Source organism: Poecile atricapillus, chromosome Z (genome assembly GCF_030490865.1).
Source record: "Poecile atricapillus isolate bPoeAtr1 chromosome Z, bPoeAtr1.hap1, whole genome shotgun sequence".
Taxonomy (NCBI): Eukaryota; Metazoa; Chordata; class Aves; order Passeriformes; family Paridae; genus Poecile; species Poecile atricapillus.
In genome coordinates, this window is record NC_081289.1 from 16,200,548 (window position 1) to 16,218,265 (window position 17,718).

At 41.2% G+C, this 17,718-nt stretch overlaps 1 protein-coding gene across 1 annotated transcript in view; it reads left to right on the forward strand.

Moving 5' to 3' along the window:
• LOC131592968 (inositol 1,4,5-trisphosphate receptor type 2-like) overlaps nt 1-17,718 on the forward strand; it is a 241,875-nt gene that overhangs the window by 57,864 nt on the left and 166,293 nt on the right. Inside the window, exons 11-19 of the mRNA XM_058864988.1 lie at nt 7,672-7,826; nt 9,205-9,304; nt 9,425-9,585; nt 11,776-11,917; nt 12,635-12,793; nt 13,679-13,851; nt 15,990-16,109; nt 16,211-16,396; nt 16,899-17,150. Of these exons, the coding sequence (XP_058720971.1) occupies nt 7,672-7,826; nt 9,205-9,304; nt 9,425-9,585; nt 11,776-11,917; nt 12,635-12,793; nt 13,679-13,851; nt 15,990-16,109; nt 16,211-16,396; nt 16,899-17,150 (1,448 nt within the window). The remainder of the gene's footprint in view (nt 1-7,671; nt 7,827-9,204; nt 9,305-9,424; nt 9,586-11,775; nt 11,918-12,634; nt 12,794-13,678; nt 13,852-15,989; nt 16,110-16,210; nt 16,397-16,898; nt 17,151-17,718) is intronic.

The following is a 17,718-nucleotide window of genomic DNA, read 5'->3' on the forward strand; positions in this document are numbered from 1 at the left end:
CTGTACTTATTTATGGTGTAGGTTTTCCCTCTGTAGACATTTCAGTTTATCTAAATAGTTAAATATTCTCTGGACTGGATGATGACAAAGGCACAAACATGGATGTTAAAGTTGGCTTCACTATTAGTTTGGTTTATTCCTCTTAGGTATTGATTTCAGCTAAAATTCCAGACCAGATAAATCACATTAGAGATATACTTCCAATAAAAAAGCAATCAAAGCTGATTGATGATCAAAACTGATGTCTCTCTGGAAATTTTAATTTATGCAGTCAGCATTGTCTTGTGAAAGATGTTTTGTGAAAGAACTTCTAGCAATTTTTGGTAGCACCTCCATGTAAATCCAAGCCTACAGGCTCTATTAGCATGGTAGAAATCCCTTTGGATCCTTCACCCCTTTATAATCTTTTTGGAAATGCCATGAGTCAGCAATGGCTATTTAAGTATTTTTTCTGCCCTCGACCAACCAAATAGAGAAACTTCACTTCCCTGTGCAGGAATTTCTTTTATGTTACAATGATGCAGTGTATTGAATTGTCCCTTGAAAGTAAAAGAATCTTGAAATATTTGGAGCTCTTTAAGGATCAGCTATGCCAGTCTTGTATCCAACAGCACATAACTTGGAACACACAGGCTTTCCTTGCTCTGTGGTTATGATCTAGTGTTTCCTTTGCCTGGTCACTGCCTAACTGGCTCACTGCAGAGGCACCTTCTTTTCCATCTTTTGGAACAATCAATTTTGAAATACAGCCCATGAAGTAAATCTGGAGGGGGGAGATTGAAGTGGACCTACCCCACCAAAGTTGGAAGTCTGAGTAGCAGGGAAATGGGAGATGAATAAACAAATCTTCCACTGGGAAGAGCAGCGCCAGCAGCTGAGGGAGTGATGCTGTCCCTCTGCCCGGCCCTGCCAGGCACATCTGGAGAGCTGTGTCCAGCCCTGGGCTCCTCAGCACAGGAGGGACAGGGAGCTCCTGGAGCGGGGCCAGCAGAGGCTGCAGAGATGATTTAGGGCCTGGAGCATCTCTGACAGGGAAAGGCTGAGGGAGCTGGGGCTGTCCAGCCTCGAGAGGAGCCCCAGCTGAGAGGGGCCCTCAGCCCTGGGTGTCCCTGTGAGCAGGGAGGGCTCAGAGCAGGGCCCAGGCTCTGCTCCGGGGGGCCCAGCAATGGCACCAGAGGAACGGGCAGGGACTGATTCCAGAAATTCTACCTGGGCAGGAGGAAAAACTTCCACAGGTTGCCCAGAGGGGGCGAGTCTCCCTCACTGGGAATATTCCAGAGCTGTCTGGACACAATCCTGCGCTGTGTTCCCTGGGATGGCTCTGCTGGAGCAGGGAGATGGTGCTGTCTGACCCACTGTGGCCCCTTCAGCCTGGCCCATCCTGGGACTCTTTTTTTTCTTACTGGGCTGTTGGATGAAAGGGTGGCATCTCCTTCTCTGTTGTCTGGGTTTTGAAGGCAGCACAGCCATCTGTGCACTCTGTGCCAACCCTGAACTCCCCAGCGTGGGCTGGGGCTGCTTGTGCACATTCATGACCTGGTTTACAAGGCCTGATCCCAGTTGCTCAGGCAACTGGATTTTGGGAAGCAGCAATGGAGAAGGGTTTTACATGATGCAGCAGTGGGCACAGACATTGAGGTTCTGCCTAAGCATATCTTTTCTGCCTTGCCTTAAGTGACTCCAGAGTCTGAAAGGGTTTTGGCTCCAGAGAATATAAATGTTACTGGAAGTCACCAGGACTTCTGTTCTCAAGCATTAAAGGTACGTTTCGACTGAGGTTCATTGCTTGTTTATGAGCTGCGTCTTGACAATCCAGCCAAATTGTCTTGTGAAGCACTGCTTTTTATTCTGGCAAATTTTGGCCTTAAAATGAGTTGATTAATATTCCGACATCTTAGCTCCAGAAGATTTTTTTTTTTTTTAAATGGGAAGACTTTTTTGTGATTTAAGGGTCTTATAAAAAAAAAAAAAGCTTCTTCATCTCTTAAAGTCTAGGAGATTGTAGTGTATCATGTGTCAAAATGCAGTGCTCTGTGTTACAGCTCCCACTAAACCGAAAATTGGTGGTTTTTTATGCTGAAAATTAATATGCTTTTTCTAAGGACTGAAATGTACAGTATCAAGAAGAATGCTACAAATGTCAGGGGAATGTCAGGAACAGCTGGGAACCTGGCATTTGTTAGTGCCTTTGTGTTAAAGGCTGACTTTGCATGGGTACCTTACCTCCATTTGTCTGCATTTCCATGAGAGGGCTAATTCTAACCATCTGCAATCTGCCTTTTATTGTTGAAATTTTTGCTAGGATTGAGACTGATATGCACTTACTTATCTTGTAAAGAAGTTGGGCAGTTCTACCGTGGGCTGCCAGGTGCAATTTCATGTATCTCCTTTGACTTCTGTTTATCTATCTTTATGAATTCCCAACATTCTGCAATTCTAACTTTTCCTTCTTGCTGCCAACCCAGGAAATTTTTTTTCAGATAAACTGTAAATTAATTTGGTTTTTTAAAAAATATTTTATTTTACCTTCCAGGAATGAATTTTATTGAATTATATATTTTATATAGGTGGTGCAGTTTAAACAAGTGGAATAGACTTGAAAAAACATCAGTTTAAAAATGGCGGCTTATATAAAGCCAGCAGTCAGACCACTGGGGAGGCTGGGGGAGAAGGGGAGACACGGATGCCAGCACATTATTATTATTCTGCTGTTGCACACGGGTCTGAATCAGCTCTGGAAGTGCATACATTGTTTCTTACAGAATGTCTCTGGCTCCTAACAACAGGATTGCAACGTGATGTCTCTGCTAAAAATGTGATGACTCACAAATGAGTCAACAGCGAAGGTGTTACAGGAGGCTAACTGCTGTGCTGTCTGCCAGGGCTCCTAGCAGGCAGGAGCAAGGCTGGCCATTGATTTACTCCATTTTCTTCTTATAAAGAATTTTAAAAATAATCTAACCTATGGAGTTCTGCTCACGTTACTGCTCTGTGAAAATGCTGGTTTGCAAGAGCCTCCTAAACTGGGTTAATATATTGAGATACCACATTGCTCTGGATTCAACAGGCATTTTCAGAACTCTGTCTGTTATTAAATTTAATTTCTGCTGAAATCTGTAGTGCAGCTTAATGTATTCATTCAGGAGCAGGGCATTATCCTTGTCTGTCTCTATGCCACAAGAGGTGTCTTCAGCAATTAGAATTGTAGATTGGGTTTTAAAAGAAAAAGTATTTTAGGTCTGTCCTGTTTTTGTACTGCTTTTTGCAGTTGAAATGAAGGTACTTCTGTAAGCAAAACTCCACGTAAATGTCTTGAATTTTAGGTATGATGCCCAGTTGAGTTAAATAAGGAATGTTTGGGATGGGTAGCGATTAGTAGCAAATTCCATTAAGAGCTGTGAAAAGGGTTTTCTTCTGGACTGTAAGTCTCAAGGAAGACAAATCTGACTGGACCTGATTATTTTGTTACTGATTCCAACATGGGATTTGTCTCTCCTTACATTTGCCCTCCACCTGGCAGCAGTATGTCTGCGGGTTTTTTTTTCTCTTTAAGCTTCTTTTTAAATCATGATGCACTATAAATCAGTGGTGTTAGCCCAGGAGTTACAGACTTTGCTGTGGGCCTGGATCAATATTTCCCCTTCTCACCAAAATGGTGATTTTTCTCACTACTTGGGATTCTTTTTTTCAATGTTCAGTCTTTGCTTCCCTGGGTGGGTCCCACCTGGAGAAGTGCCCTGGCTGTGTTGTGGGGGTTTGCTCTGTTCCCCTTCCTGGATGTGATTATTGAGCTTTGCGGCTGCAGAATAAGGCTGGGGGCTCACAGCCCTCTGTGTCAGTGCACACTGAGGTTGTCTTAGGCTGAAGGAGCTGACTCTGCTCCTTGTACCATTTATACTTACACTGGGTTGTTTGGAAGGCGTGGGTCCAGCTCCTGCTGGGCAGAAGCAGAACTGAATGTGTGTCTCTTTCATCCTCATGAGTGATTTAACCAGCGCACAAGAAGGAAGTGATTACACCTTCCTCATCTTGGATGTGTGTCTGATGTGATTTGTGAAAGCCTGTTGCTAGTTTGTTGTTGTTTGGGACAATCAGAGCTATATACATTTTCCTCCTAGGAACGTACTATTTGGTAATACTGTTTTACCCACAGTTCTCTATACTCCTGGCATGTAATTTACCTGGGTTTTTTTTGTTTTGTTTTTTATTAAGTCTTGAGAGTGCTTTCCTTGGCTGTCACTGACCACATCGCCAACATCTCTGAAACTGTTCCGTTGGCTTTCTCTTCACACTGCTTTAAGCTGAATTTTCTTCTCTCAGCATTTGAGTTTCTTTGCAGTTCTTTTCTTCTTTTCTCTTAATTGAATCTAGTTTTGCTGGCTGCATCTGCTCATATGCCAGTTTCTACCTGAGCAAATGTCAACTTGTTTTCATCTGCTTAGGAATGCAGTGCTTCTCCTGAGCTATTGTCTAATTAATTTAAACTAGCCTAGTACTTTCACTTCTTTCCACATCTTCACGTGGACTCATCTGCTGATTCAATAATGGCTGGGTTAAGTGTGAATTCTCACGGCAGCTTACTAAATTTAATTTATCGTGAGAAGCTTTATGTATGCAAGTGTCTGTGCATTCTCTCTCTCCCACACAGGCATGTGCACGTGCACTGGGACATAAACTGAGACGTAGATACAAATCCATGTTTGTTCTTATGTAATGGCAGCACTGCTGTCTCTCATGTACCCCTTGTATGTAACCTGTTTCCAGACCTGTCCGGTAGGGGGGTCACTTCTTGTTAGATTTTTTTTTTCCAAAAGAGTGCTTAACTCCCATAACCCAGGTTGAGTTGTGAGATTCAGATTCTAAAATAATGCTGTAAGGAAAGTTCTGAGGCTTGTGGGGGAGTTCATCCTGGAACTGCTGTAAAGCTCTCGTGCAGGTCTGATTTCGCTCAGCTAAGCTTGGCATTGCAGTTAGCAGCATTGCAGGCACTGTCTTGCCCTGTGCTGAATTTCTTTTTAGGGTAAAAGCCAGATCTTGCTCCTATGTCTTCCAGGTGCTGATCCTGGTTGGTGGGATTTAGGGCTGGTGAGCCAATTCCATTGCTTAACTGGATCAATGCAACTGTTGGGGCACCAGGGAGTGGGCAAGGTCAGCCCCAAACTGCTGGGTGAACTTCTCCACAGAGCTAATAGTTGGTGTGAACTGCTAAAGCCCAGGAGGCCTGCCTTTGACTCTGCCTCCTGCCAGCTCATACACTAGTTATGGTATTCTGTGGTGAGGAATATCCCTTTGCCCAATCTGAGTCAGGTGTCCTGTCCATGTTCCCTTCCCGTATGGTTTCACATTTTGGTCTATATTTTTCCCAGAATCCCAGGATAAAAAGAAAACCATACAATTATGAAGTGTCCTGCCTCTTTGTATTCTAGTCATTTCAGTTTGGAAATGATAGTGAAGTGGGTAGTTTCTGGGCAACCCTGACTAGATTTGAATGTAAGTTGTGGAATCAAATTTTTGGATGCTGTTCTAAACTATACTGCACTACTCATCCCTTTACAGAGCTCTTGAATTTTAAACTGAATTTCCAGTTTTCTGTTTTGTTATGAAGTGTAGGAAGTAGTTTTTCATTTAATATTAGACTCTGACTCACACCTGTTAAGCTCTCAGAAGGATTTTTTTATTGTTTCTGTGCCTTTTCAGTTTGTGTTTCATCACGAGTATGTAAAACAAAATATGTATGGAAATCACAAAAGCAGTTTGCTATTTTCTCAATCTTTGCATATAGGTTAAATTTTTTGTGCATTTTTCTGTAGTATTTTTGGGCATGAGATACAGGAGGATGTGGGGACTGTCTGATGAGTTTACTCTTGTGCAAGTCACAGGAGATGGTTGGTCTTTGTCTTAGCAAGCCTTCCTCTCAAACGCTTGTGGCAGTACTCTAATGACTAGAGGAACTTAAGAAAAATTTCTTTCTGTACTTTTTTTTTCTGCTCTCTCCATCCCTAATAGATGTCATGGGATGGAAAGCTGGCATTTTGTAAGCTTGATAATGAAAAAATGGATGTTTTGGAAGGATTCAAAAAGTGCCTTGGAATGAGTTGATAACTAACCCTTTCTTCCACAATTTCACTCATCCTTGATTTTGTTATTTAATCGCAATTGGCAATATGGATAATCAAAGCTTTGCCCTTGATTACCCCTTACAGTTTGTTTTTAATCAAGCTACTAATGCAAACCAAGTACAGCCTGGCCTTTTACGTTGTACAGCTCTTCCTTAGTGTTGTATTGTAAATCATTATAATAGCACTTCATGCTTCCAGGGTTGGATTTTTTTTCTTTTGACTTTACTCATTCCTCTTCTCCTCTCCCTCTGTGATGTATTTTGTGTACATGAAGGGCCCTGGGCTGCCAATCTCTTAATTGGTTATCAGTCTTTTGTAAGATGTGTAGCTCAGTACCCCAGAGGAGCAGCTTTTACTCACACCAGTAATTCTGTTGGTTGCTGCATGGTTACGGGCACAGATTCCGAATGACTCCATCAAGCCAAGAATTGTTCTCGGGGAAGGTGGCATTTGGATTCATTAGGCAAAGGTATGGAGGTGACTGAAGATACAAGGGTGATGCTGCGGGGTCACAAAATTCCTATGGAGTCTCAGCAGGTGGTAGGAGGAAGATCCCACCTTAGCTCATGTGCCTTGTTTGAGTAACTCTGGCCCTCGAGGGGAACACCTCCTGCCTTTGCAGAGGGTAAAATCACAGGGGGTAAAATCACACCTGGGTTGGACCCAGACTTGAGTGTGTTATCAGCCTGTGCTGAGATTCGTAATGCAATCCAGCTGGAGCTTTACCTGTCCCCCTTCCCATGACAAGCTGGTCCTGATGGAGCAGATGTTCTGGCTCTTGCTGTTTGGAAAGTATCCACAGGACAAGAGGAAATGTTCCAGGGGAGGTTCAGGTTGGTCATCAGGAATAATTTCTTCTTGGAAAGGTCTGGCAGGCATTGGAAGGAGCTGCCCAGGGAGGTGATAGAGTCCCCTCCCTGGAGGTGTCCAGAAACAAATGGATGTGGCTTGCTGGTTTACAAGGTGGTAATTGGTCAAAGACTGGACTCGATGATCTTGGAGGCCTTTTCCAACCTAAATGATTCCATTATTCTCTGAAAGTGTGCTGCCTTGGTTCTACCATCTGAGAGGAAAAAGCCATCAGACTTACATAAAACAACAATGGATTTAGGCAAATTGCTTATTTTTTAAGTCCTCTCCTTGTCTTAAAAAGAAAAAATAAAATAAAATGAAAGTCTAATTTTCATTAATTCTCTTCTTTCAAATGTGGCCCTTTCCAGACCAGCACTGTGTAGCTGCGTCAACTGGGAGTGAGGGGTCTGCAACTACTGAAGGTTTTTTTGAAGTTGTAGGTGTCAAGTAAAGCATATCCAGTGCTGCAGTGCCTCTGTAGCTCGTGACCTGCTGTTGTTCTAATGACTGCCTGAGACCCCATGGAGCAAAGTGCATCCTTTGTGTTACTCCAAAGCCAGTCATGGTAGATTCTTGCTAGAAGGAAAAAAAAAAAAAAAAAAAAAAAAATCATCAAATTCAAATGTATTACTTGTCTGCAAGGTAATTGAAGAATTCTAATGGGGCCTGATGCAAGCAAATAACCCTTGTGCCTAATCAGCAGAGAGACGGCGACCTTCCTGCTTCAAAGAAGAAACGCCAGGCAGGGGAGAAGATTATGTATACTTTGGTCTCTGTGCCACATGGAAATGACATTGCTTCTCTCTTTGAACTGGATGCTACCACCCTTCAGAGAGCTGATTGCCTGGTTCCAAGGTAAAATAAAAAAAAAAAAAAAGGAAATGAAAAAAGGGCAAAAAATAGTGCTGCATTGACAGGGTTTCTTCCTGGCATTATGCTGGTGAGTAAAGCAGAAAAAGTCAAACATGAGCAAGTATTATCCTTCTGTTAAAATTTGAGGAGTGTTCATGGATAAATAAGGGATGTATAAAACATGATACTGCTGCTGTGACTGGGTAAAATAATTATAAGGATAAAACAAGTGACACTTAGAGTCTGTGAAGAGAAAAAATAATGGTCTAAATATTGCACAGATCTGTGTGAGGATAGAATTGAGCTCTGTGCACTGTTTGAAAAAAATGTACTTTTAATAGATTTAACTGAATTGTTCCCAACAAAATAATGTGTGGGGTGAGCTGGGCTTCTGTTTCCCTGACAGATCATGATGCCACTAAGCTCATTTGTTATTCAAATGTGTTCAGCAAGTGGCTTCTGGGTTTTAATTATCAATATTTGAAATTTTAGCTGTGTAGCATAGCTGAGATTGGTTAGATAAGTCACACAGTGTTGGCTGTGACTGAATGGGCTTGCAGACACTTGGGGCTGCTTGTTATGAGGGTGGATTTTAAAGCTGGGTACCCACAAATACTGATGTATGTGACTTTGAAGTGTGTTTGCTATGCAAAGTTCTGCTAGATAATTTGCTTACTGGAATACTCAAAAGCCCATCAGCATGAAAGGGAGAGTGTGAATGGAGACCACAGTGAATACATTTCAAAAGTAAAATTCAGAGTTAAAATTGTAATTGATTTCTCAGCTCTGCTTTTTGATAATACCACAGATTATCATATGGAAAGAATTTAGAAGGATCTCATATCTGCTCTTTGTTCACTTGATTTTCAGTTGAGAACTGATACTGTAAATGCTTGCTGTGGAACAAGGGTTTGCAGATCATAATGATGAAGCTGTGAAACCACGGTCAGCTTTACTTTCTGGCTTTTGTGCTGTGACAGCTTAAAAGGGTTCGCTATTCTGCAGAATAAGAAAATAATAAAAGAATTGGGTTTATTCATGAAATGTATTTCTGTTCAGATGGGATTTTATAACATCTTCCTTATAGTGTTTTTTTTTCTTTAAAGAATATTTTACTCCTAGACTTACATAAATACTTAAACCCAGCATTCTGCATAATCCCAAGATGCTGGCAGTTCTTGTTGCAGCTCTGCTCTGGGTGAGAAAGAAAAGAGTCAAAGGAAAGGGGTACTCAAGTGTCTTTTAGGTCCACCTTCCCCTTTTGCAGTGGCTGGTGTGGCTCCAGCCTCATGCCACAGGCGGGTGTTGCAGGGCATCCCACTTACCCACGTGGGCTCAGGACTGATCCATCTCAGCTGCTGTTTGCTCTGTCCCTCTTTAGGAACTCCTATGTCCGACTGAGGCACTTGTGCACCAACACTTGGGTCACCAGCACCAGCATCCCGATAGACACTGAGGAAGAGAGGCCAGTGATGTTAAAGGTAAACAAAATCCCAAACTCACTCCTTAAGCTGTCTCACTTCTAGCCTATGAAATGTGCATAATAACTAGGATAAAGGTAAGAGCATTGCTCACCCACTTTAAACCAAAACCTATTGCAGATTGGGACGTGCCAGACCAAAGAGGACAAGGAAGCTTTTGCCATTGTATCGGTTCCTCTGTCTGAGGTCAGAGACTTGGACTTTGCCAACGATGCAAACAAGGTTTTAGCATCAACTGTTAAAAAGCTGGAGAATGGAACAATAACCCAAAATGAAAGGAGGTTAGTGAGTTTTATTTTTTCCCTTGCTAAACTGGTGTTTGATTATTCATAACACAGTCATGGGTAGGTGATATCCACATGGACAGAGGCAACTGGGAGAGGACACTTCAGTTCTGAGAGTGCCAGCCTGGGGTTAGATTCCACCTCTGTCAGAGCATCCTTGCTGTACCTCAGGCTGATCTGTGTATCTCCTGTGTAAAAGAGGGGTAAACAGGACCTCCCCAGCTCACTGGCCACATAAATAAATGGGTAGTTGCCTGGACAAATGTCTTTGTCTGGACTTCCTTTGATAATCTCCTTCTGAGCTGTAATGTGAGGGTGCATTGCATCTGATTCTCATGTACAGGAAAGCAGCACTGCAGGGCTCTTGACTTGCGTGAAGTTCACCACACTGCAAATCTTCAAAAACCTTGGAAGGAGGTCTCAGTGTGGCTGAGAAGCTGCTCCAGTGATCTCTTTGCTTTCTCATTTCTATTTTAATCTGTTCTTTCTATTTTACATCATTTTGGTGTTCATCCCCATTTCTTCTGTGGCACTATTAGAATGTCTGCTCCTCACACCCACCCCTGAATCAAGGGCTTTGTTGTACATTTGTTGTACATTGTAGCCAGATATATTCTGCTGCCAGTGATGTAGTTCACTATTTGTCTTCAGCTGCCTGTGGTTAAACTGAATATAAGACAGCATCTCTGGCAGTGTGATAATCTGTCATAACTGTAATGCATCATATACAGCTTTTATTTTTTTCTGAAACTGTTAATTTTTGGTGATGAAACTGAATTTTTGCAGTCAGTTTCCAATAACAATTAGACCAGACAGTTTAATATCTTAACAGGCAGATTTTTAATGGCCTGGGTGTTGGGACTCACTCTTGAAAAGCTGTGGGGCCATTTCATGATGAAGTTGACCCATAGAGGGATACTACACTGTCCAGATGGGATGTCCCTGTATGAACCTTGTGTCACTGTCAGTATTGTCAGGTCTTGTTGTTGACTGAACGGTACAACAAACATGTGAAATGTTTCAGAGCTGCTTCACAACAGTACCATTATTTGTTTGTTCTTGTGATTGCCTTTGGAAACCCCCCCAAATAATCTTTTTCCTGCCTTATCACCTTCTAGCACAGAGAAGTGGGAGTCCTAACAGTTTATTCCTCATTCCTTCATCCTACAGCTGCCTTTTTGCTTTATTTTGTGGAGGTGACACACACCTTGCTGTTTTCTACCAGGCAGCTGAGGCTTTTAGAGCTAAAGCTCACTCGAAGGGCTTAGGTAAGCAGCCCAGCTCACTTGTGGATTATGGTAACTTTGTGTCTGGATCCCACAGATGACTGAAAATCTCTTGGGGATCTTCCTGCCTCTTTCTTAGCTGGCAGATTTGTTAGTTATAGACTAGACATTGGCCAAATTGAGATGATGCTGAGTTTTCATGTAAAAGATTGTTGGTGCTCTTAAGGTATATTCTTTGAAATTTGTGGACATCTGTGTTTCTCACTGCATGCCTGGCAAGGTGTTAGTAACAAGGAGGCAATGATGACTTTGTTTTCTTTTCTTTCCCCATTTATATTTTGTCTTTTTGCATTTTCTGAAGGTGGGAGAGAAGGAATCACTACTGTCTCTGGTTTTTTTTAGCACCCGCTTCTGACAAATCTTTTGTTTAGCAAAGAGTGAAACAGATACAGTTTCTTGGGTCAGTATATATAGGAAAGCAGTTATATATGAATATATATATATAAAAAAGTATATATATGAAACCGTTTCATAGGTCAGTAGGGAGATTATCTAGTGGCAAAATGTTTTTATTCTTCTAGTGAGTCCATCATGGACCCATGATAAATTACAAAAATCCTTGCTAGGCTGTGAGAGTTTGTTTAATGTTCCTGGGCCTTGAGGCCAACTGGTATAGATTTTGGGTTTCTGAATACTGTGTATCAATCCAGAAGATTGTATTTTTCTCTTGTTTTCTCTCTGGTTGTTGTTTAATGCCTTGGTAAACAGCCCTGTGATTGATTTAAGCTTCTGCTGAACCAAGGCTTGGAATCCTTAAGTACATGTCAAACTTAACTTTGCAGTGTGGAAGTTCCATTGTGCCAGGTAAAGCTTAATGTGATTAAATGTGATTTTCATTCTTAATGAATCCTAGCAAATGTTGAGTGACTGTTTATAATAATGATTTGTCTATTCATTCTAGGTTTGTAACCAAGCTACTGGAAGATCTCATTTTCTTTGTTGCTGATGTGCCAAATAACGGGCAAGAAGTTTTGGATGTGATCATTACCAAGCCAAACCGGGAACGGCAGAAATTAATGAGGGAGCAAAATATATTGGCTCAGGTGTGTCCTACTGTGTTAATAACTTAACTGTATATGCAAACAGATTGTAGGAGAGAGTGATGTGAGAAAAAGTTATTTTTGGGTAACTTGGCTTATGCCAGGTTGGGTTTGTGTGTGGTTGGATTGGGTATAAATGACATTACTTGGTCAAAGCTTATCTCTCGGTCCCTAAATCAGAGTCAAGCACAAGGGGCTGTAGAGGGCTCTTAATTTCATGTGATTCTGATTAAGATCATGTTTGAGAGCAAATTGTTCACAAAATTTGAGACAAACATGGAACATGGTCCCAATCCTGCAAGTGTTCCCCACATAGTGGCCTTATGGAGCTCTGCATGAGAGCAAACTTGCAAGTAAATAAAATTAATGTCCTTTTTGAGAAGTCAGTGGAAAGAAATTTTAAAAAAAGGGAAAAGGATGAAACTGGATAGCAGGCAGCATTGTCCTCCTTTTTCATCATTAAATTATCCAAATTTCAGATGTGTAACTAAAACTGTTTAAAGTTGGGGATAGTAAAGAGAAAGCAATGTCAATCGAGTTGGCGGGAAATGTAAAGCTAACCCCAAATGCATAAAGCTGTGATGTCTCAGACTGTGTCCCCACTTGTGTTTAGTCAAGGCTGTTGTGCTGATCCTGTCAGAGGACATTTCTATTGACAGCTTGAAGTTCCGCAGAAATCTGGGTCTGGTTTTCACTCTCAGTAATTTTGATTTTGAACAGATATTTGGCATCCTCAAAGCTCCTTTTAAGGACAAAGGTGAAGGGTCAATGCTGAGGCTTGAAGACCTGGGTGACCAGAGATATGCTCCCTACAAATACATGCTAAGATTATGTTACAGGGTTCTAAGGCACTCCCAACAGGACTACAGGAAGAACCAGGTCAGTGGTATTGAGAATAATTTTCCTCCTGATTTCTATAATTATATGTCCTAGGTTTAACATGGCTCTCTGCACTTACAAGTGAGATTCTGTGGTAATGGGGAAAGGCCTTTTTTTTGTGTGTGTGTGTAGCTTAGTAGTGTGTGACTTGAAATTTCAACAATGAATATCACAAGTTCACTTTGTACATTTGCAGGCTCAGACTGAGACTGGGGTTCGCTGCTTCATTCATGAGCTTTCTGTTATTAAAAATATGTTCTTGGAGCCTGGATTGTGAAGTGGGAAATCTGTAAAGCTGTCTGCTTCTCTTGCTTAAATGTTTGTAGAGGGATGGCAGTGAGGTCAGACCAGAGGTTGTTATATCAGGTAGCCTGATTTCCCACTGCTGGAGACTTCCTGTGAACAAGAGGTATTTCAGAGCATGGACTGAAGGGACTGGAGATAAAAGCCTGAACTGCTGTGTGGCTTCTTTGTTTTCTTTTCAGTGTTTCACAGAAATATTTCTGTCCTGAAGGGAGAGAAAAAGAGGAGGGAATACTCAAGAAAAAAGCTTCTTAAACATTATAAAAACCTTTCAGTTTTTTTTTTGTTGCTTTTTTTAAAAAAAAAAAAAAAAAGAGGTTGCCATTTCTTGAATTTTGGATGTATTTTCATGGATTCATTCCTTTGGTTTATGAAAGAATAAGAAGAGTTAGTCATCCCTAATATAGAATCTGTTTCTCAGGGTACACATTTGAGTTATTCAGAAGTTCTTTTGTTCAGGCCAGTTCAGAGAGGAAAGTTTTGAGTGTTATTTTGATTGTTATCTGAGCTGCATGCCTCTGGTTCTACAAGAGAAAATATTACTGCTCAGCAGGTCATCATGGGAATTTTTCCTTTTTTTAGGAATATATTGCTAAGAACTTCTGCGTCATGCAGTCCCAGATTGGTTATGATATTCTGGCAGAAGACACCATCACAGCTTTGTTGCACAACAACAGAAAACTGCTAGAGAAACACATCACGGCTAAAGAAATAGAGACGTTTGTGAATTTACTCAGGAGAAATCGAGAGCCAAGGTTTGAAGTGGTCCATGTAGCATTTTTGCAGTAGCTGTGAATTACATGCTATTCATTGCTTTGATGTCTCTTTCTCCCTGTTTTGACCTGGCAGACAAAAACCCCACCTGTACAGAAAATATTAAAGCTATCTGTAATTCTTGGAATTTACCCATATTGACATTTTAAAACTAGAGCTTACTGAAAAGAGGGCTTATACTTTTCAGGACAGCTTTGAAAATTTGGTCTTAGTTCTAGGGCAAAGAGAAATGAAGAAAAAGTTTAATTTCTCCCGGTTCTGCAGTTCCTCTGTGAAACTGCCACTTGTGTTGGTTCCCCTGTTATTAATCCCGGTGTAAATTATACATGCATGTCAATTTTTCTAAGCTTTTGTTAATATCAGTTTTCCTGCAGGTTCTGATTCCAGGTCAGACCTGAAAAGGGCCTAGGACAGTGAAAATCCCATAAACCTGTATCTTAGACCAGATTTTGTTCCAAATGAAAATTTCTGGCCTTGAACTTCACTCAGCTGATTATTTTTTTTATAAGCTTCAGGTCAGAATATAAAAGGAATTAATTTCTTTATTTTTAAATGGAAAAAATCTATTTTTGGGTTTTCAGTTGTAAAATTAGCAAAGTAATACAAATATAAGAAATGAACATATTGAAGGCCAAATATTGTCCTCTGTAGCTGTGAATACCATTTTCCAGATAGCCATTAAGGATATTGCTCAAGGCCTTGGTGCTTCACTGCCTCAGTTATTTTCTATATGCCTGTTTGTCTCACTCTGTAAGCTCATTGCCTCTCCCATGCTCAGCTGGGTTGGGCTTGGTCAATATGAAGAGGAAATCACAAGATCAGCTCTGTCTCTGAAGGGTTTGTTTATTGAAAGTTGCACATTGCATTTTCTTGTGGTGGAGGATGTAATGGAATTTATGCCATAACCACATAATGCAATTGCTCTGTATCCACTTCTTTGACGAGTTCAGGAGCAATAAATGTTTTAAAATTGCCCCTTGTCAGAATTGTGTAATCTGAACAGTAAAGACTTGATTTTGATACTGATTTTCATGGAGAGTTGTAGATTTTCTCAGGAGTGTTGGGGTGAGTGAGAATTGTGGCATTCTGCTCTAAAACACATGAGCTACAAAATTAAAAACCTTCCTGAGTTTTGGCTCCAACCAGGTGACTTCCCCAGAATTCCATGTAATTATGTGCTGTTTGCTTAATTTTGTCTTTGTGATTGCTATGCACTTCTAATTACCAGTTGTCACAAAGCTTAATTTCAGTTATGGGTAGATTTTTTTCCTAAATCTACCCTGAAAATGCTGTCTGTACTCACCCACTACAGTTCCCAGACTTTAGTGGTGACTGTGGTCTGTTCTAGAGGTTCAAACTGTTGGATCCTTGGATGGCTGATAGCAGATGGTTAGAGTTTGTACCTGGATTTCTAAGGAACTGGAATATATGATCTGTGTGTGTGCACATGCGCCTGCTCACATCTGCTCCCCCACCAGCTCTTGAGCAACTTGCTCAGTTTTATCTACATTTGCTAAAGGAGTGGTAGGCTCAGAGATACTTAATTCCTATGAATATCATGGAAAGTGGAAACTACATAGAAGGAAGAAGCCCTTTTTATATTTCACTTTCAAAGGCTGCAGAATGGATTCCTGTTACTACACACACTGGAATCCCTGAAAAGAGACAAACCCATTTACCTAATGAATGTCCCAGATGAGAGGAAAGCCTCAGCCTGAACCTTGTTAAACATCAGAAGACCTAAATTTGAGAGACAAATTCAGAGAAAACTGATTTCCCTGCAAAGCTTTGTTCTTTCTGCTTTACATGGAATGACCTCTTTGAATGCATAGTCCTATCTGCAGGTTGTGACAGATCTGCACTCTTCTCTGGGAGCCCAGCATTCCCTGGCAGTGTTCAAGGCCAAGCTGGACAGGGCTTGGAGTAACCTGATCTAGTGGAAGGTGTTGTGAGTTGCAAGAGTATGAACTGGCAAAGATCATATGCTGATAAATATCATGATACAGAGTCCCTCTAGTCTACTCATCCTCTAATGCTGAGTGCTAGAGATTTCTACTTCAGTTCCCCAGTAGTAGTTTAAGTCTCATGTTCTGCTCCATCTGTGTTTTTTTGACTGCAGATTCTTGGATTATCTGTCAGACCTGTGTGTATCTAACACCACAGCAATACCAGTAACTCAGGAACTCATCTGCAAGTTTATGCTAAGCCCAGGGAATGCTGACATTCTCATACAGACCAAGTGAGTATCTGTAATCAGAACATGCCACCTTTTTGTTGTCTGCTCTCTTAAATTCCAAGCACTTTGCTTGTGGCTCCATTGTGAATGGTTTGTGTTTGCAGGCTGGTTTCAACCCAAATGGACAATCCCTTGGAATGCCCGATCATCTCGGATGACATTGATGAAGAAGAAGTGTGGCTTTACTGGATTGACAGCAACAAGGAGCCTCATGGCAAAGCCATCAGGCATCTGGCTCAGGAGGCAAAGGAGGGCACAAAAGCTGATTTAGAGGTTCTTACCTACTACAGGTAAACCTGCTTATTCAAAGGGAAGAAAATGTAAACTCCATTAAGACCCCCACTGCTGTTCTTATACAGTTCATTTGCCAATATGAAAAAAAGGAAACCAGGTCATGCCAGAAACTGAGATTAAAAGTTCATTTCAAGTTTTTCCTGTGGGACTCATCACATCTCTCTGTGTGTCTTTTTTATTTTCCCTCTAACATTTTATTTATTGGGCTTTAATTTTAGGTTGTGCTGCCCCAGAAGCAAGGTACGTTCTGAGGACAGAGTGTCCTGAGTGTCTCAAGGATTAGAGAAGAAATGGAATCATTGAATGATGTTTTATGAAATTGAAACAACAAATGAACAGTTTTTAATGTCAAGTTGCTCCCTTGCTTAACAAAGTCACTCTTGTTATTTTTTAGGATTTATATCAGAAAGGCTCACAACAGGCTTGTAACATGAGATTCTGAGGTGTGTTCTTTCCAAGCGATTTCCTTGAATACCACATTATTAACTTTTTTTTAAGGTACCAACTGAACCTCTTTGCAAGAATGTGCCTGGACCGCCAGTATCTTGCCATCAACCAGATTTCTGCCCAGCTGTCAGTAGACTTGATCCTCAGGTGTATGTCTGATGAAAGCCTCCCCTATGACCTGCGGGCTTCCTTTTGCCGTCTGATGCTGCACATGCATGTGGACAGAGATCCCCAGGAGTCTGTGGTGCCTGTCAAATATGCCAGATTGTGGACTGAAATTCCTACCAAGATTACAATTCATGAGTGAGTTGAAAGTGTTTCAAATTTAAGTATAAAAGCTTTTTGTAGGGTTAGTCTCAGAACAAAATTGTAGATGTCCAATGTCCACAAATCATATGGGTGAAAAGGCATTTTGTTGCAGAGCATGGAACTATTAATTACTGTTACTCTTGGAAACTTCCATGGGTAGCTTTCAATCACTAAATATTTAAATTTCATTTTTCAGTATGTTCTTATACTGAACAAGCTGGGGAAGATGGAATGGCCTTTCCTCAGACCAGCTGCACTCCAAGTAATCCAATTGTGTCTCACATGACAGGTTTGCTAGGCTGGAACTCGGTTTTATAACTCAAGTTCAACAGAAAGCCACAGCTGGGAACCCAGAATTAAGACACAGCTGCTGACCAGAAACAGCTCACAGAGGCTTTGGTCTTCACTTAGTAAAGTACTTAAGCATGTGTTAAATTTAATTTTAGAGAAAGGACCATTGATTTCAGTGGAAACCCTGTCTGGCTCCACTGATTTGATGGAGCAGCAGAACTGGGATTCTCCCAGCCAGGGAGTATCTGGCTGGAGAGACAGAGGAAGAAGC